This window comes from Leptodactylus fuscus, chromosome 5 (assembly GCF_031893055.1).
Source record: "Leptodactylus fuscus isolate aLepFus1 chromosome 5, aLepFus1.hap2, whole genome shotgun sequence".
Classification (NCBI taxonomy): domain Eukaryota; kingdom Metazoa; phylum Chordata; class Amphibia; order Anura; family Leptodactylidae; genus Leptodactylus; species Leptodactylus fuscus.
The window spans coordinates 12,453,123-12,474,558 of NC_134269.1; the positions used below are offsets into that span (position 1 = coordinate 12,453,123).

The following is a 21,436-nucleotide window of genomic DNA, read 5'->3' on the forward strand; positions in this document are numbered from 1 at the left end:
CACTATTACCCCATCTCCCCCTGTCCTCATACACTATTACCCCATCTACCCCTGTCCTCATATACTATTACCCCATCTACCCCTGTCCTCATATACTATTACCCCATCTCCCCCTGTCCTCATACACTATTACCCCATCTCCCCCTGTCCTCATACACTATTACCCCATCTCCCCCTGTCCTCATACACTATTACCCCATCTCCCCCTGTCCTCATACACTATTACCCCATCTCCCCCTGTCCTCATATACTATTACCCCATCTACCCCTGTCCTCATACACTATTACCCCCCATCTGGTAATATTTTTTGCCCCCCTCCTTTATTCTCTTGCCCTCACTATTCTCCCCAGGTACATGTATGACGTCACTCTGCACTTCTAGCTTGTATGACGTCACTGTGCACCCCTGACATTATAGTGCCCCCTCCCCCCTCTATATCAGTGATCCAGTCCCAGGGTGAGGACTATCGTCCAGTGTGAGCGCTCACCAAATGGCAGGCACGTGCTGTGGGGTGCGGGGAGGTGTCTGTGCGGGGCGGGGCTATGGGCGGGGCCCGGGGATTATAGCTGGTGCCGGGGACAGGTCGCAGTGTGTCGCAGTCGCAGTCAGGATGCCTGACGTGGAGTGCGCGGAGACATTTCCCTCCAGGAAGGTAAGCCCGGTGCCAGGAGTCGCTTCATCTCCTTTCTTTTTAGTAGTTTGTGGTTAAAAAAAATAGCAAAATCTGCAATGGAAACAAACCCCAAAACGCAGTTTTTCTGCAATGTGTGAATTGAGCTTTAGTTTGGAAACTGCAATATTCAAGATGTTGAGAGTTTTAGTCTCTTAGCAGATTGCAGCAGACCATTGTTGATGGGGGTTTTATCTGGGATTATTCTGGATTATTGGATGCCAGATTATAGGATTACTCCAGTTTATAGGGGCTTGTTCACATGTGCTGTTTACAGGGCTAGTGCTGTCTTTTTCATATCATGTTGATACTTTCCCTTTAATAACACAAAGGGCTGCTAAAAAAACTTTATATAAGATAATTTTTCCTCTCCAGAACCTTTAATACGGGCGTTTTATTGACATATTATTTTATTTATGTGGTTATTTTTTCTAACATTGTGTCCCTATAATATCAGAATAGACATTTGGCGAAATCTGATGTCTGTTTCTTTTTGGGAGGAGGCTGTAACTGGCAGTGATGTAACGATCGTGGTCGCAGGGGGTGCGATCGGGACTAGAGATGAGCGAACACTGTTACGATCCATACAGCACGCACCCATAGAAATGAATGGAAGCACCTGTGACGCCGACTGGCCGCCGGCAAAGTGTACGTGCCAGGTGCTTCCATTCATTTCTATGGGAGCGTGCTGTACGGATTGGCTGATCCCAACAGTGTTCGCTCATCTCTAATATTCGGGACCAGTGGGGTAAGGGACTCGATGCCAGCTTTAGATGCCCGGGGCCCCGGACTACTATGATAGTCCAGGGCAATCCATACTTATACTCACCTCTCCTGGGCTCATCCTCCTCTCCGGCACTCTTCCGTCACATGACTGAGGCTTGTGATTCGACCCCAGCGGTCATACTGGTGTAGTGACTTCAGGGCGCTGCCCACATGTCCACTGAGGACCAATCACAGGCCTCAGCAGGGATGTCTGAAGGTGTCTGAAGATGCTGAAGACAGACTGACTGAGCCAAGATGTCCAGGAAAGGTGAGTATAAAGTGTTTGCTATTTTTATTCATTATTCACCTTCCCTGGGCCTCTGATTATTATACACTGGGGTCTGAGGAGATCCAGGAGTGTAATAATAGCAGCGGAGAGGAGGGGGGCAGTTGGGATTATATAATACTGTATGGGGGCCACTGCTCAGCATATAACACTGTATGAGGGCCACTGTTGGGCATATAATACTGTGTGGGGGCCACTGTTCAGCATATAACAATGTATGAGGGCCACTGTTCAGCATATAACAATGTATGGGGGCCACGACTGGCCATATGTCACTATGCAGGGGCCACTGTTGGGCATATAATACTGTGTGGGGCCACTGCTGGGCATATAATACTGTTTGGGGGCCACTGTTGGGCATATAATACTGTGTGGGGGCCACTGCTGGGCATATAATACTGTTTGGGGGCCACTGTTGGGCATATAATACTGTGTGGGGGCCACTGCTGGGCATATAATACAGTGTGGGGGCCACTGCTGGGCATATAATACAGTGTGGGGGCCACTGTTGGGCATATAATACTGTGTGGGGGCCACTGTTGGGCATATAATACAGTGTGGGGGCCACTGTTGGCATATATTACTATGTGGGGTCCACTATTGGGCATATAATACAGTGTGGGGGCCACTGTTGGCATATATTACTATGTGGGGTCCACTATTGGGCATATAATACTGTGTGGGGGCCACTGTTGGGCATATAATATTGTGTGTGGGCCACTGCTGGGCATATAATACAGTGTGGGGGCCACTGTTGGGCATATAATATTGTGTGTGGGCCACTGCTGGGCATATAATACTGTATGGGGGCCACTCTGTTGTGTATAGTACTGTGTGGGGGCCACTTCTAGGTATATAATACTGTGGGAGCCTCTGTGCAGTATATAATATGATGTGGGGGGCACTGCTGGATGTATAATACTGTGGGGGGCCACTTCTAGGCATATAGTACCGTGTGGGGGACACTGCTGGGCACATAATACAGTGTGGGGGCCACTATTCAGTATATAATATGATGTGTGGGGGCCACTGCTGTACGTATGATGCTGTCTGGGGCCCCTTCACTATTCACATCACATTCCCTCTGTATTATAGCAGTTGTGCACTATTAGTACAGGCTGTAATAACAATGTTTGGTGACCATAAAACTGCAGTGTAAATAGGGAAGGCGTCACAGCACTCACATAAACATCACAGTAACTTCAAAGAAATGATCAGCAGGCGCCCGGGTGTTGGACCCCCACTGATCTTTATATCTCTAAGGCCGGGTTCACACCAGCGCCCGGTCTCCGCTTTGCAGGTGTCTGTTTCCTGTCCGAGAAACTGGACAGGAGACGTTAATCGGCGGCAGTTTTCATACCCATTCATTTGAGTGTCTTCTGCTCTCCACGGGGAAGCCATTTTTTCAAAAAGTCAGACATGCAGGACTTTGTGTCCGGTAAAAAAAAAATGTTTCGTTGCGGAGAGCAGAAGACGCTCACGGGCGCTCACCGGTGGACACTGAATGCCAGTTTCCATTTTCTTCTGACAGAAAACAGAAACTTGTATAACGGAGATCGGGCGCCGTGTGAACCCGCCCTTAGACTGTTAGGACCCTGCTGATCAGCTGTTTCCCAAAGCCTGGTGCTGCGCTGCTCACTCATCATAGGGGCATTCACACTTGCGCCCCTGTCCATCCGCCGTGTTTCTGTATTTTTTTTGGACAGACTTTGTGTCCATGCAAAAAAAACCCAAAAAACCTGTTTCACCGCGGAGAGGCCGCACAAGACATTAGTTACGCCACTGGTTCACACGCGGTTTTTTGGGCAGAATCAGTGTCAGAATCCGGCCCAAAAAACGCCTCCCATTGAACTCAATGGGTTCCTTTCCCGCTCGCGGAAAAAAGGAACATGCCCTTTCTTTGAAACGGATTCCGCCACAGAGTCAGTGGCGCGACACTCTCTCCCGACTAGGCCCATTCACTTGGGCCTAATCCGGAGCAGAATGCCGCCACTGGATGCCGGTGCACTGCATTCACTGCACCAGCATACAGTCGCGGCTAGCTGTTTTTTGGACCGGATTCTGAGGTCCAATCCGGTTCAAAATACCCCTGTGTGAACCCAGCTTTATAAACCATACCACTTTCTCTTTGGGAGCTCCGGCTGTAGTCACAGCTGCTCCTCGTCTCAGCAGCTGCTGAAATCTGCTTGGACGTACCGCTACATCCGTGCAGAATAGAGATGAGCGAACACTATTCGAAACAGCTGTTTTGAATAGCATGCTTCCATTCATTTCTATGGGAGTGTGCTATTCGAAACGGCTGTTTCCTGCAGTCTTAGCCTACAACTACCATGATGCATTGCAGTTCACTCAGATCTCCCCTCTCATTTCCTCGCACACAACACCCCTCCTCCCCCTTTTCCAGGGGCGTAACTAATGGGGTAGCAGCCGCCACAGGGCCTGGGACGTTAGGGGACCTAGTGTTTTTTTTTTTTTTAAATTTACTTACCGATTCTCACTTGTGCTCATGGTTGCCGATGCTACCCCGTCTGCGGAGATGGCTGTGAGCAGAAATCGGGATCAGTAAGTGAGGCTGCGGGCCCGCAAACCCTGCGAACACCACTATCATTATACTCGGGGGTGTTTTCAGATCCCAGAATATAATGATCGGAGGGCTAGGAGAGGTGGGGGAACATAAGAAACACTGTTACTTACCTCTCCTGGGCTCCAGAAGGCTTCGGGCCTACTTGGTGACGTCCCAAAGATCACGTGGCTGGGCCTGTGTCATTATGCGTCGCAACGCAAGCCCGGCTCATGTGATATCTGGTCCATCATTGAAGATGGCAACATCAGCGGGGAGTGCACTGGAGCCAGGGAGAGGTAAGTAATAGAGATGAGCGAGTACTGTTGGGATCAGCAGATCTGAACAGCACGCTCCATAGAAATGAATGGATGCACCTGGTACTTCCACTTTGACGGCGGCCGGCCGCTTAACCCCCCGCGTGCCGGCTACGTCCATTCATTTCTATGCGAGCGTGCTGTTCGGATCTGCTGATCCCAACAGTACTCGCTCATCTCTAGTAAGTAACAGTATTTGTTTGTATCCTCCCCGGGTCTGATTATTATACTCTGGAGTCTGAAAAGACCACAGAGTATAATAATTGTTCATGGGTGGTCCACAATGGAGCATAATACTGTGTACTGGGGCCATTATGGGACAAAATACTGTGTGCAGGGGCCACTATGGGGGATAATACTGTGTGCAGGGGCCACTATGGGGGATAATACTGTGTGCAGGGGCCACTATGGGGGATAATACTGTGTGCAGGGGCCACTATGGGACATAATACTGTGTGCAGGGGCCACTATGGGACATAATACTGTGTGCAGGGGCCACTATGGGGGATAATACTGTGTGCAGGGGCCACTATGGGGACATAATACTGTGTGCAGGGGCCACTATGGGGGATAATTCTTTGTGCAGGGGCCACTATGGGACATAATACTGTGTACTGGGGCCACTATGGGACATAATACTGTGTGCAGGGGCCACTATGGGACATAATACTGTGTGCAGGGGCCACTATGGGACATAATACTGTGTGCAGGGGCCACTATGGGACATAATACTGTGTGCAGGGGCCACTATGGGGGATAATACTGTGTGCAGGGGCCACTATGGGGACATAATACTGTGTGCAGGGGCCACTATGGGGGATAATTCTTTGTGCAGGGGCCACTATGGGACATAATACTGTGTACTGGGGCCACTATGGGACATAATACTGTGTGCAGGGGCCACTATGGGACATAATACTGTGTGCAGGGGCCACTATGGGACATAATACTGTGTGCAGGGGCCACTATGGGACATAATACTGTGTGCAGGGGCCACTATGGGGGATAATACTGTGTGCAGGGGCCACTATGGGGACATAATACTGTGTGCAGGGGCCACTATGGGGGATAATTCTTTGTGCAGGGGCCACTATGGGACATAATACTGTGTACTGGGGCCACTATGGGACATAATACTGTGTGCAGGGGCCACTATGGGACATAATACTGTGTGCAGGGGCCACTATGGGACATAATACTGTGTGCAGGGGCCACTATGGGACATAATACTGTGTGCAGGGGCCACTATGGGACATAATACTGTGTGCAGGGGCCACTATGGGACATAATACTGTGTGCAGGGGCCACTATGGGACATAATACTGTGTGCAGGGGCCACTATGGGACATAATACTGTGTGCAGGGGCCACTATGGGACATAATACTGTGTGCAGGGGCCACTATGGGGGATAATACTGTGTGCAGGGGCCACTATGGGGGATAATTCTTTGTGCAGGGGCCACTATCCTATTAATATTATAAATGTGAAAGTTTGTGAGTTTGGATGTTTGTGGGTTTGTGTGTTTGGATGTTTGGATGTTTGTTCCTCAATCACGCAAAACCCGCTCGACCGATTTGGCTGAAATTTTCCACAAACATAGTCACTACACTCGATTGCGCAATAGGCTACTTTTCGTCACAATAGCGCACATACGTTTGTGCCAGGACCCCCACAAAACCCAAACTCACACCACCATCTCTGCAATCTCACACACTTTGGACCATAGCAAGCCACAAAATTCCTATTGCCCTCTACAGCCTCGCCCCTAACCCCACACAGTCACATATACATATACTTTACCACTTTGCCCCTCACCTTAACAATACTCCAGGAGGCTCTCTTTAACGCTCCGGAGCAGCCATGTTTGCCGACCCCCACCGCTCTGACAATCCGCGACACCACCGACCCATGTCAATACCCCTAGGCGGTCTAATAAATGCAAAAAAAAAAGTTTTTAAAAAAGTAAAAAAAATATAAAAACAAATAAAAAGGATTAAAAATTCAAATCACCCCCCTTTCCCTAGAACACATATAAAAGTAGTTAAACACTGTGAAACACATACATGTTAGGTATCCCCGCGTCCAAAATCGCCCGCTCTACAAAGCTATACAAATATTTTTCCTGTTTGGTAAACGCCGTAGCGGGAAAAATGGTCAAAAGTGCCAAACCGCCGTTTTTTCACTCTTTTGATTCTGATAAAAATTTGAATAAAAAGTGATCAAAGCAATAACATTTCCCGAAAATGGTAGAACTAAAAAGTACACCCGACCCCGCAAAAAAAGACGCCCTATACATCCCCGTACACGCACGTATAAAAAAGTTACGGCTGTCGAAATATGACGACTTTTCAAAAAAAAATGTTTTAACACAGTTTGGGATTTTTATTAAGGGGTCAAAATGTAAATAAAACCATATAAATTTGATATCCCCAGAATAGTAACGAAACACAGAATACAGGGGACATGTCATTTTGGTTGCACAGTGAACGCCGTAAAACCAAAGCCCCTAAGAAAGTCGCAGAAATGCATTTTTTTGTCAAATCCACCCCATTCAGAATTTTTTCCCTGCTTCCCAGTACATTATATAGAATAATTAATGGTGGCATCATGAAGAAAAATTTGTCCCAAGAAAAATTAAGACCTCATATGGCTCTGGGAGCGGAGAAATAAAAAAGTTATGGGGTTTAGAAGGAGGGGAGTCAAAAACAAAAATCAAAAAATGCCATTGGCGGGAAAGGGTTAACTTCAAATACTTCTGTCCCAAAGTCACTATGTAAAGTTTCTCACAACACCGTATATATAGCAGCTCAAATACAAAGTAACTTCAACACAAAAGTCTCACGTATTCTCTGAATTACAGCAAAAACAAGATACAAAGTTACATTTCATATCCCATACCTTATACACAGTACGAAAACCTTACCCGCGCCTGTATATACCCACTGCTACAATCACCGCAGACGAAGTCGCGGGTACCAGCTAGTGGGACATAATACTGTGTGCAGGGGTCACTATCCTATTAGAAAGTTTGTGAGTTTGGATGTTTGTGGGTTTGGATGTTTGTTCCTCAATCACGCAAAACCCGCTCCACCGACTTGGCTGAAATTTTCCACAAACATAGTTACTACACAGGATTGCGCAATAGGCTACTTTTCGTCATAATAGCGCACATACATTTTTCCCAGGACCCCCACAAAACCCAAACTCACATCACTATCTCTGCAATCTCACACACTTTGGACCATAGCAAGCCACAAAATTCATATTACCCTCTACAGCAGAGGTCAGCAACCCCTGGCACACGTGCCAAGAGTGGCACTCCTGCCATATTTCACTGGCACACCAGCAGCACAGGACCTGCAAGAGTTAAATGAAGTCCGTGCTCTGCTAGAGCTGAGGCATAAGGACACTCCCCTTTGAGAGGGGTGCAGGAAACCCAGGGGGTGGAGCTTAATCGCTCAGGTCTGTGCCTGCTATAGTGGTCTGCATCCTGCAAAGATTCCCCGAGAAGGAGAGGAAGCTGCTAGCAAAGTGAAACTGAAAAACACACAGGTACATAGGATTACTATTCTCATTAATGTCAGGCATTTGGGGTTATTAGTTTAGTGTTAGTAACTCCATGTGCCTCACATTAATAGGAATAAACCCCATCATGTCCCTCATATTAACCCCTGTGTGCCTCACATTAATAGGAATAAACCCCATCATGTCCCTCATATTAACCCCTGTGTGCCTCACATTAATAGGAATAAACCCCATCATGTCCCTCATATTAACCCCTGTGTGCCTCATATAAAGGTTACTAATATGTGAGACATATGGAGGTAATAATAAAAGACCTCAGTAATGAAGATACTTAATTATTACCTCCAAGTCTCTCACATATCAGTAACTCTTACACAAGGGTTAATGTGAGGGACATGATGGGGTTAATTGCTATTAATAAGAGGCGCATGGAGTTACTAAACTGTTATGCACAGGGCCAGACTTTATGTGGCTGCTCAAGAGTATCCTGTGCCCAAAACTTACATGTACTGGCGGAAAATAACAAATCATACAACGTCGTATATCCACGTGTGTTCACTTGAAATCCCTCTGTCCCAAACACACTATATACAGTTTATACCAACACCGTATAGCGGCTGAAATACAAATTACATTCAACACAAAAGTCTCATGTATTCTCAGAATTACAGCAAAAACAAGATACAAAGTTACATTTCATATCCCATACCTTATACACAGTACGAAAACCTTACCCGCGCCTGTATATACCCACTGCTACAATCACCGCAGACGAAGTCGCGGGTACCAGCTAGTGGGGCATATTACTGTGTGCATGGGCCACTATGGGGCATAATACTGTGTGCAGGGGCCACTATGGGGCATAATACTGTGTACAGGGGCCACTATGGGGGATAATACTGTGTGCATGGGCCACTATGGGGCATAATACTGTGTGCAGGGGCCACTATGGGGCATAATACCGTGTACAGGGGCCACTATGGGGGATAATACTGTGTGCAGGGGCCACTATGGGGGATAATACTGTGTGCAGGGACCACTATGGGGGATAATACTGTGTGCAGGGGCCACTATGGGGCATAATACTGTGTGCAGGGGCCACTATGGGGGATAATACTGTGTGCAGGAGCCACTATGGGACATAATACTGTGTACTGGGGCCACTATGGGGCATAATACTGTGTGCAGGGGCCACTATGGGACATAATACTGTGTGCAGGGGCCACTATGGGACATAATACTGTGTGCAGGAACCACTATGGGACATAATACTGTGTGCAGGAACCACTATGGGACATAATACTGTGTGCAGGAACCACTATGGGACATAATACTGTGTGCAGGGGCCACTATGGGGTATAATACTGTGTACTGGGGCCACTATGGGGTATAATACTGTGTGCAGGGGCCACTATGGGGGATAATACTGTGTGCAGGGGCCACTATGGGGCATAATACTGTGTGCAGGGGCCACTATGGGGTATAATACTGTGTGCAGGGGCCACTATGGGGGATAATACTGTGTGCAGGGGCCACTATGGGACATAATACTGTGTGCAGGGGCCACTATGGGACATAATACTGTGTGCAGGGGCCACTATGGGGTATAATACTGTGTACTGGGGCCACTATGGGGTATAATACTATGTGCAGGGGCCACTATGGGGCATAATACTGTGTGCAGGGGCCACTATGGGGTATAATACTGTGTACTGGGGCCACTATGGGGTATAATACTATGTGCAGGGGCCACTATGGGGCATAATACTGTGTGCAGGGGCCACTATGGGGCATAATACTGTGTGCAGGGGCCACTATGGGGTATAATACTGTGTGCAGGGGCCACTATGGGGGATAATACTGTGTGCAGGGGCCACTATGGGACATAATACTGTGTGCAGGGGCCACTATGGGACATAATACTGTTTGCAGGAGCCACTATGGGGTATAATACTGTGTACTGGGGCCACTATGGGGTATAATACTATGTGCAGGGGCCACTATGGGGCATAATACTGTGTGCAGGGGCCACTATGGGGTATAATACTGTGTACTGGGGCCACTATGGGGTATAATACTATGTGCAGGGGTCAATATGGGGCATAATACTGTGTGCAGGGGTCACTATGGGGCATAATACTGTGTACTGGGGCCACTATGGGGCATAATACTGTGTGCAGGAATGCGTTTTGTGTGTGCGCACGGGGGGAATTGGGTTTGCTGGGGTCAGGGGTGTGGAGGCCATTTCAAATATTCGCCGTGGGGCCCAGCCATTCCTAGTTATACCACTGCCCATTTCCCTAGCTAGCCCATGGACTACAACCCCTATTTAGCTACCTAATTCAGTCCCCTTGCCCCATCCCCACCCCTTCATACTTACCTGTCTTCTCATTCCTGAGATGACTTTGGGGTGCCGCTGTCCCCTCTTCTTCCTCTTCACCTGGGATCTGGCAATGGCACCTGTGCAATAGAACACTAGCAGAAGCCACGCATGCGCAAAGGTTAGCTGCTTCTTTTTGCTTCTGCCGGCGTTCTATTGCGCAGGCTCCTGCTCCCTTGTCAAGGAAGTGACACCCAGCAGAAGTGGAGTTGGTGAGTATGAGGGGTAAGGACGGGGGTAGAAGAACTGGTGGCCCCGTCTCCGAAAACACCAAAATTAAACATTATCAGGAAATGTGCCTGGAGCTTTCACATGACCGCCCCAGCCATAAATATATACATATATATATATAGGTGGGGGAGGGGGTTTAGTTTAGGTAAAGTTCTAATTTATCCCAGACAACCCCTTTTAAGGAAAATATGGAAAGTATTCATGCCTTGGTGCCCATTTCTGTGGCAGTGACCGTGAGGTTGCGGGTTGTGGCCTTCACTAGGTGGTGCTATGCTGATTCTGGAGCACAGTTGGAATTTTTTCTCTAGCCCTCACCATTCCTGAGCAATCAGTGCAGTTAGTTTCATCAACAAATCTGTAACATAGGCCGGGTTATACAGGTTTCCGTTTCCTGCGAGAAACTGGACAGGAGACGGAAACCTGCAGGCATTTTTCAAACCCATTCATTTGCATATTGTGCTCTCTACTGTCAGGTGGGCTCAGACTACCTGCTCTAGCCTAGGACCGCCCACCCTACAACAAAGAGCCTAAATGGCATATTTGTTGATGAAACTAACTGTACTGATTGCTCAGGAATGGTGGGGGCTAGAGAAAAAAAATCCAACTGTGCTGGAATCAGTGGAGCAGCGCCTATTGAAGGATGCAAAGAGTTGGAGTTGGTGAAAGGTCCCCTTCCATTGCTTTTTGTATAGATGATGGGGGACTCTACCCAATAAACTCCTTTAACGACGCAGTCATGGAAATCTTATGTAATGTCCACTAATTTCATGAAATGTGAAGTCTCGACTTTCTTGGAGATGTGCTCCCTCCAGGTCTTGATCTCCTTTATCCTCACAAAGTTAAACTACATCCTGTTATGCATAGTGCCTGGCATAGCCACCACACAGGTAACAGCCATTTTGGTGGTGACAGCTTCTGACTGGATGTGGTGGACCCCCTCCCCCAGTGATCTGATATGTGAAGCATAAGGCAACAATATCCATCACCCTTAATTCCCTTCCCTTTAAGAGGACCTTTCAACCCCTCCACCTCTTTCAATCATATAATAGTCTCTGCTCCACTGATTCTGACACAGTTGGAATTTTTGTTTTAGCCCTCACCGTTCCTGAGCAATCAGTGCTCTACTGTCAGGTGGGCGTGTCCCAGACTGTTTGCTCTAGTCCAGGACCGCCCATTTGTTAATACCTTATTAGATACAAAAACTAGCAGTTGCTAAGAGATGACGGGGGCTAGAGAAAAAATTTCAACTGTACCAAAATCAGTGGAGCGGCGCCTATTGAAGGCTGCAAAGAGTGGCGGAGAAGATTTTACATAGAGTTCCCCTTTAAAGGGATCCTATTATTGGATACCCTTTTTTCTGACTAACACGTAGGAATAGCCTTAAGAAAATCTATTCTTCTCTTACCTTTATATGTCTTCTCTGCTCCGCCGTACGGTAGAAATCCGGGTTTTCTTCGGTATGCAAATGGGTTCTCTCGCAGCACAGGGGGCGGGCCCCAGCGCCCAAACAGCACTGGGGGTGTCCCCAATGCTGCGAGAGAAATCTCCATTGACACGTCCATCTTCGTCAGGAACGCCCTCTCCCTGTGTCTTCTTCTGTCCTGGGTTTCAATCTTCTAGGCCTCGGGCAGAGCCGACTGCGCATGTCTGCAGCCACAAGAAAAATGGCCGTTTGCTCACAGTTTACACATTTTACTGAGTAAGCGGCCATTTTCTTGTGGCCACGGGCAAGTGCTGTCGGCTGTGCCCGAGGCCTAGAAGATTGAAACAAAGGTTGGAAGAAGACACAGGGAGAGAGGCGTTCCAGAAGAAGATGGAGGTGGCGCTGGAGATTTCTCTCGCAGCATTGGGGACGCCCTCAGTGCTGTTTGAGCACTGGGGCCTGCCCCCAGTGCTGTTTGAGCACTGGGGCCCGCCCCCAGTGCTGCGATAGAACTCATTTGCATACGGACAAAATCCAGGATTTCTACCGAATGGCAGCGCGGAGAAGACATCTAAAGGTAAGAGAAGAATAGGCTTTCTTAAGGCTATTCCTACATGTTAGTCAGAAAAAAATGGGAATCCAATGATAGGATCCCTTTAAGTAGTGAAGTGACAAGTATGGCGATTTCCATTACACCTGTCTGCCCACCTGTCTTGTTTTTCCTGGCTCCGCTGTCTTACAGGGATTGATCTGTCGTCTAATCTTCTAGATCCTGAAGCCTGTGGTAGAAAAGCAGAGAAGGGATCGAATAAACCGGAGTCTGGATGAAATGAGGGTTCTGCTTCTGAAACTGACCGGAAATCCGGTGAGGCTGATTCTCTGTTCTGTGAATATTCTTTGGGCTGTGTTCACAAAGTGCATTTTTTTTCCTGAAAGAAAAGCATGCAGTTTTAAGTTATTTTGTTTAATTATTTTTATTGATCTGCATATTTAATATAAAACCGTATGATTAAAAAAAAAAAATTCTACATAAACACTCCCTGTGAACTCAGCTTTTGGTCACACAGGGAAAAATTTTGCAGAAATTTTTTTTTTCTTTTTCTTCCTCCTTATATAAGGAATTAATGCAATATATGGAAATAAATCCAAAACTTTCTAATAAAAATTAACATGTATTTTTCCAAAACTCACATTATGGAAATTTCCACATTCTTATTGAACATGTAAAATTTAGCTTTTTTTTTTTTTTTTTTTTTTCACAATGTCCAAAAATTCTGCATTTATGGAAAATTTGACTTTTGCACTAAATCCATCATGCTGCCAGATTAAGGGGGTGTTCACACTACCGCAACTGTCCACCAGGGGTTTTCCACCCTAATCCCCAGAGAAACTGGACTGTGGTCAGTTTTAAAGGGATTCTACCACTAAAACACATTTTTTCTAGTTAACACGTCGGAATAGCCTTTAGAAAGGCTATTCGTCTCTTACCTTTGGATGGGCTCTCCGCCGCGCCGTTCGTTCAAAATACCGGTTTGTACCGGTATGCTAATGAGTTCTCTCGCAGCGATGGGGGCGTCCCCATCGCAGGAGCAGCGATGGGGGCGTCCCCATTGCAGCTCGAAAACCGACCGCAGCGCCGCCTCTATGGTCTTCTGTATCCTCCCCTTGCTTCTTCAGTGTCCTGTCGGAGGCCTGCGCAGTACGCTCTGTTCGGCGAAGATTGCCGAACGTACTGCGCATGCGCGAAATTGCAGTGCCCGCACTATGGCTGGGACCGCAATTTCGTGCATGCTCAGTACGTTCGGCAATCTTCGCCGAACAGAGCGTACTGCGCAGGCCTCCGACAGGACACTGAAGAAGCAAGGGGAGGATACAGAAGACCATAGAGGCGGCGCTGCGGTCGGTTTTCGAGCTGCAATGGGGACGCCCCCATCGCTGCGAGAGAACTCATTAGCATACCGGTACAAACCGGTATTTTGAACGAACGGCGCGGCGGAGAGCACTTCTAAAGGTAAGAGACGAGTAGCCTTTCTAAAGGCTATTCCGACGTGTTAACTAGAAAAAAATGTGTTTTAGTGGTAGAATCCCTTTAAAACCCATTCAATGCGTTTTTAAAGCAAGCTGCCAGTTTCCGTATGCAGCCTCTTCGTGGGGAAACCGTTTTTTGTTTTTGTTTTTTGAACAGATTCAAAGTCCTGCATGTCTGACTTTGTGTCCTTGTAAAAAAAAAAAAAAAAAAAAAAAAAAAATTTTTAAATAAAACAAAAACGGCTTCCCTGCAGAGAGGCCGCATACAGACACTAGCAGTTTGCGTTAAAAACCCATTCAATTGAATGGGTTTTAAAACTGACCACCGGGAAGCCGTCCCCTGTCCAGTTTCTCCGGGGATTAAAACAGAAACCACCGGGCAGACAGGGGTGCAAATGTGAACGCCTCCTCACGCCCTTTGCAGACGACCGTGCTGCAATTGGCTTGCCATGAATTTTAAGCACAGGCTTTTCAGCACTGCACAGATGTGAACATAGCCTTATTAACACCATGTTTTAATGTTGTAGCTGTTCCAGACTATTGTGTTGCCTTTACAGATGACTTGTCAGTTAGGAAATAGATTGCAAGAAAATTCCAGGAGACTTGCAGCCCCACCTACTTTAGGGGTTAATTGTACCCAAACATTGCCCCTTTTGTGGCTGACCATGCCCTATATTGCCCACTTCCTGTGAGTTCTGGCAACTATGTTTGAGTCTTCTGCATACTTGCCAACACTGGGGCAGATTTATGAAGGTTGATGTTAAAGGGATCCTATCACTGGATTCCCTTTTTTTCTGACTTAACACGTAGGAATAGCCTTAAAGTCTATTCTTCTCCTACCTTTAGATGTCTTCTCCGCGCCGCCGTTCGCTTGAAATCCCGGTTTTCTGTGGTATGCAAATGAGCTCTTTCGCAGCACTGGGGGCGGTCCTCAGCGCTCAAACAGCACTGGAGGCATCCCCAATGCTGTGAGAGAACTCTCCAGCGCCACCTCCATCTTCTTTTGGAACGTCCTCTCCCTGTGTCTTCTTCCCTCCTGGGTTTCAAACTTCTAGGCCACGGGCAGAGCCGACTGCGAATGCCCGGGCCACAAGAAAATGGCCACTTACATAGTAAACTGGTGTAAGCGGCCATTTTCTTGTGGTCCAGGTGTGCGCAGTCGGCTCTGCCCGAGGTCTAGTAGGTTGAAACCCAGGACGGAAGACACAGGGAGAGGGCGTTCCTGAAGAAGATGGAGGAGGCGCTGCAGAGTTCTCTCGCAGCATTGGGGACGTCCCCAGTGCTGTTTGAGTGCTGGGGCCCGCCCCCAGTGCTGCAAGAGAACTCATTTGCATAACAAAGAAAACCTGGATTTCTACCGTACGGCGGCGTGGAGAAGACATTTAAAGGTAGGAGAAGAATAGACTTTCTTAAGGCTATCCTACGTGTTATCAAGAAAAAAAGGGAATCCAATGATAGGATTCCTTTAAAGAGGACCTTTCATGGTCCGGGGCACAGGCAGTTCTATATACTGCTGGAAAGCCGACAGCGCACCGAATTCAGCGCACTGTTGGCTTTCCCGATGTGTGCCCCGGGTGAAGAGCTAACAGTACCGGTACCGTAGCTCTTTACAGTCAGAAGGGCGTTCCTGAAAGTCTGTCAAGAACGTCCTTCTCCACAGCAGCGCCTATCGCGCAGTACAGTGTGAGCGGGGAGGAACGCCCCCTCCCTCTGCTCACAGTGCTCATCCATAGACGAGTATTATCAGGAGAGGAGGGGGCGTTCCTCCCCGCTCACACTGTACAGCGCAATAGGCGCTGCTGTGGAGAAGGACGTTCTTGACAGACTTTCAGGAACGCCCTTCTGACTGTAAAGAGCTATGGTACCGGCACCAATAGCTCTTTACTCGGGACACAGATCGGGAAAGCCGACAGTGCGTTGAATTCAGCTTTCCAGCGGTATATAAAACTGCCTGTGCCCAAACCCATGAGAGGTCCTCTTTAATAACTGATTGAATGGGGAAGTGAGGAAGGGAAAACACAGCCCAAACAAACAAATCCTTCAAACAATGACTTGTTACAACTTGAAGTTCATGAGTCCTAATATAACGTCCTCAAGATAAATGCTTTTGGAAGATATAAGTACACACATTGGCTAATATATACCCGATATGGCATGCACATCCAGACGCATTTATATGCTGAGTTCACACTCACGGTTCAGGAGATATAGTCGGGTGCCCGGAATACAAATCCCCGTCGACTCGGGGTGTGTCGTATAGCAATTCGAAAAATCCAGCATCCACATAGATAAAAAAGATTTCTTTATTATATCACATTAAAAAACATGTTTCACCAGTTATGTAACGCCAGTTTTCATATTCCGGGAGCCAGCAAAGGGGGCGTCTCAGTTATGACAAGGTGCACCCTCTGCCCGGCTGTACACCTGGGGAAAAAATTTTGCCAGTGCGTAGTTGACGTACATTTTTCCCCATAATTCATGCCATATTTCTGCTATAAAAGATGATAAAGGTGGAGGGGCCAACGGCCCGACCCCCTGCACACCTTTGTTATGCCTTATTTTTGGGAAAGTGTCAAAGACAGCGCAGATTTTCAAATGTTGCAGAAGCTGGCGCACAAGGCGTATTAATTATGGGCCACTGACTATAGGGTAATATAGAGATGTTTAGTTCTTTCCGCAAACTTGGTGGGGCCACCCAGGGCCGCTTTAACCATAGGTCCAGTGGATCACTTGCATCGGGCCCTATGGTAGCGGGGCCCATTGGGCTAGCCTCCATTTTGCTGTCCCAGTTACATAGAGAATAAGGGAGGGAGCCGTGTGCTCCCTGCTTCATCATTCATCCTCTCCTCCCCTAGAGCTGTAGGCGTGATGTGATGACATCACTTACATAGCGCCTACACCTTCCTGAGGACTGGAGAGGGAGGAGAGGTGAGTATCAGTGGGTATTATTATTAGATTTGTGTGGTAGGAGGGGGACAACAAGGGTAAGTTCACACAGGGTTTTTGGTCAGGATTTTGAGGCCGTATTCGCTTCAAAATCCTGACCAAAAAGACGGCTCGCATTGAAATCAATGGGAGCCGCTCAGGAGCTTTTTCAGGAGCTGGCTTGTACCAGATCCCGGAAAAAGAAGCGAGGTGCTCATTGTTGTGATTCAGTCTGAAGACACTTCCTCCTCCGGACTAGGCCCATTCATTGGGCCTAATCCGGAGCGGAGTCCACGGCTAGATGCCTAAGCAGTGCACTGGCTTTCAGTCGCATCTACCCGGCTTTTGGATCGGAACCTGAGGCGGAGTCCACAAAAAACCCTGTGTGAACTTACCCTAAACTGGGGACAAGTCAGGGGGACTTTAACCCCGAGGACGGATGTAATATGTCCTTGCTACTAATGCCAATTTCTCAGGATTGGTTAGGACCATGAAGATTATTTTAAAGGTAAGAATCTCACCTTTAAAATTATACAAAGATCATCATGATAGTCCTTACAGCTTCAGAGCGATGAATGATTAAAACAATGTCCGGCATTGAGATCCCAATGTAGATCTCAGTTCCCGACAGCATTTTTAACAGCAGATCGCTCAGAATCTGTAAGGGCGAGATCACACGGAGTTAATGTGCGCGCATTCTGGCACGTATACACGTGTCAGAATGTGAGCGCTCAAAACAGATCCCATTCATTTCAATGTATCGTTAGGGGTGTATAACGGCCGCAAAATTACGAGCTTTATACGCGCGTAACGATACATTGAAATGAATGGGATCTGTTTTGAGCGCTCACATTCTCACACGTGTATACGTGCCAGAATGCGCGCGCGTTAACTTCGTGTGAACTCGCCCTAAGGACGATCATGATTCTCATCTTTAAAATGAATCCAAGTTCATCTTCATAGCCGTGATGGATCCTGAGATATGGAGCTCCAAAGTGTCCTCCTCCTGCCTCAGGTAGCATCTTAGAGTAGTCGTAAGAAGAAGGAAGGGGGAGGAGGAGCCTTGAAGACTGCACAGAGATGATAAATCATCATCATCATCTGTGCATAACCTGTGTGTGACCCTGGGGGGGTAGCATGGACTTCTGTCCATGCTATCCCCTTGGCTATCAATCAGAGTGTGTACTATACTTTTGCGCTCTGATTGATATATATATATATAATAATGTAATACCCCTCTGAACCTAACCACATGGGTATTTTTATGTAATACCCCTCTGAACATAACCTAGAAGTTTTTTGGCACTGTGACCCGATGTTTACCATCATCCGTTACACGCTAAAATAAAAGCAATAGCGATTATTACTAGAGATGAAGGTATAAAATATTTCTGATAGGCGGAACGTTCCATAAGTCAGATAACACCTTGTCACTTATTGAATATCACCATCTAAAATCCCAGTTTTTGGCAGGTTTGAGATGGGTATAATAGCGGGTGGTGATGAAAGAGGCGGGCCCACTCATGAAACCTTTGCACTAGAGGAACCAATGTGTGAAAACAGCCCTGGGGCCACCCAGTTTTGGTCGAGGTTTTGTAAGTCACACTATTTTTACCCTTAGGGTCCATACACACAGAGTTTTTTGGCACTGATTTTGATGCTGAATCTGCGTCAGAATCCACGTGGAAGAAACACCTCCCCATAGAGTTCTATGGGTTCCGCTCGCTTTATTTTTCCACTCACGCAATTTCTCCGCTAGTCGAAAAAAAGGTTCCTTCGGACAAAAACCGCTAGCGGATTTTTCAAGGTGTATACACTGTGCTGGAGAGAAAAAAAAAAGCCTCAAAAAACGCTTTAAAAAAACCCAAACATTCCCTAATTCCTGAAGTAGATTTTTTTCTCGCCAACAAACCCTTAGGGCTAGTTCACACAGGGCCAAAGGGGCGGATTTTGACAGCGGAATCCACGTCATAATCCGCCCCTTTACAATGGTGGTCTATGGAGACCACTAGCGTTCTTTTTTCTGCTATCGGCAACTGCCGATTGCGGAAAAAAAGAAGCGAGCTGCCCTTTCTTCAGGCGGATTCCTCGGCTCGCTGAGCTGGCAGCCGCAACCTCTGGTGTCAGCCTATTCATTTGAGCCGACTCCGGCGTGGGGGAAGCCACGACTGCGACATCATGGCAGGCAGGTTTTGACCATATTTTGACTTGGCTCCCTGAGTCAAAATCCGCCCCCCCGTGTGAACGAGCCCTTATTCCGCTATCTAAAACACCCCCCCCCCCCCCAAAAAAAAAAAAAAAAAAAATATATATCTGCCTCCCATTGAAATGTATGGGGAGCAGATTTCAGGCGGATTTTGATATGCATTCTGCCTCAAATTCCCACTTGTGAACAGGAAGTCTTGCTCCCAGGATCTTCACTGACCCTAATGTAAAAGACGGAGCTTGTACAAACTAACTCCACTTTTTTTTTTTTTTTTTTTTTTTTTTTTAGGCCGGGACATGTCAAATTTATTGGGATTGTTACTGTACATTTTGGACTCCTGTACCCTTAGGCTAGGTTCACACTACCATTATGTAACGTGAGTTGCTCTTATCTGTCAGAGGATGACAAGACTGAGCCTGGGTTCACATCTGCGTTTAGTAATCCGTTCGGGGAGTCCATTATAGTCTATGGGGTCCATGTGCTTTCACTGCCCACCGCTTGCCAGTGCATTTGGTATTCCGTTCGGGGGGGTCCCCATGCGGACTCCCCAGAACGGATTACCAAAGCAGATGTGAACGAGGCTTGACTCTTTCTTCTGTCGTATTTTTTTACTTTTTTTTCTCTAACAGTCTGTGTCTGTTACTCTGCCTCAGTTAATGTCCGTTACTGTCATCCCATCACAGGTGTTAATAACAGTAACGTGTACATAGCCTAACACATACTTACCAACTCTCCTGAAAACCCCTGGAGGCTCCCTCAAAATGAAGGGTAACCTCTTGGTATCCCATAAGTGTGGGCAAATTTTCTGAGCCCAGCAGAATGATCACATCCACCAGGGTCCCGGACATGTTATATGTGACATGAGCACTTTATGTAAGGGCATGACTGGCACATTGAAGCCAAATTATAAAGACTAGCGTATCATATGCCAGTTTTAATAAGCAGCGTGGCTGACTAAGGGACTGAGAGATTTAGGGTAAGTTCACACTGGGTTTTTTGGATCGGAATGGTTCCAATCCAAAAACCGGGTAGCCGCGACTGAAAGCCGGTGCACTGCGCTGATATCCAGCCACACACTCTGCTCCGGATTAGGCCCAATGAATGGGCCTAGTCCGGAGGAGGGAGTGTCTTCAGGCTGAAACGCAAGACCACTCGGCCTGAAGAATGAGCACCTCGCTTCTTTTTTTCCGTGAGCCGGAAGAACCTGAGCGGCTCCCATTGATTTCAATGGGAGCCGTCTTTTTGGTCAGGGTTTTGAGGCGAATACGGCCTCAAAACCCTAACCAAAAAACTCTGTGTGAACTTACCCTTAGGAAGGTCTATTGGAGGTCCTCGAGCCAGAGTCGAAATCTATGACGCATGAGTTATAATAAATCACTTGGGTCGGGGCGTCCCCTCCTCGGCCCACTCTGATCCCGGCCCACACAGCGGCAGGTGAGGGTCTTAAGGATCTTGGTCTTGAGGCGCATGTTTGGCGAAAGAAAAAAGGGCTGTAGGCCTTAATATCATCCATCGACGCCAGGGAGGCAATAGAGGCAATTGCATAGCGGGAATGACAAATTTGCCCCATTGTGTTCACGAGGGGGTATGTTCTGCTTCTGAAGGGGTGAAACTTTGGTAAAAAGGGGCCAGATTGTGGAAACTCCACTATCAGAACTATGTTGCCCATACAACCAATCACCACATAGCTTTCATTTTTCAAGAGCGCTGAAGGATTGAAAGCTGTGCTGTGATTGGTTGCTGTGGGCTACAAAGACAGTATGGAGGAACTTCATAATCCAGGCCAGGTCTAGGCCAGACAACCTGTACAGATGGGTGTAAATCTGGCCTGTACTCCTTGGCGTTGCTCACCACTTTTTATGGACGTGGGTCAGAGCAGGGCAGAGACCAAGGCCGGCTGGGGTGGGAACCAAAAACTTGCGTGCCAGAAAGCTTGCATGAGTTATGTCTGACCTCTACGCCAGTTCCTGCTCATTGTAGTACATTAGAATTAAGACGCTTACGCCTCTTAGTAATTCAGGTGCCTTCTTTCAGTTATCCCTGGCAGGATCTCCTGCAACATTTCCCAGGCACTAGTCCAGTGATGGCAAACCTTTTAGAGGTGCCCAAACTGCAACC

General features: G+C 47.4%; 1 protein-coding gene across 1 annotated transcript in view; it reads left to right on the forward strand.

Moving 5' to 3' along the window:
* Positions 1-570: 570 nt before the first annotated feature.
* HES7 (hes family bHLH transcription factor 7) overlaps positions 571-21,436 on the forward strand; it is a 38,537-nt gene continuing 17,671 nt past the window's right edge. Inside the window, exons 1-2 of the mRNA XM_075272456.1 lie at positions 571-653; positions 12,929-13,024. Coding sequence (XP_075128557.1) covers positions 612-653; positions 12,929-13,024 — 138 coding nt within the window. The 5' untranslated portion in view covers positions 571-611. The remainder of the gene's footprint in view (positions 654-12,928; positions 13,025-21,436) is intronic.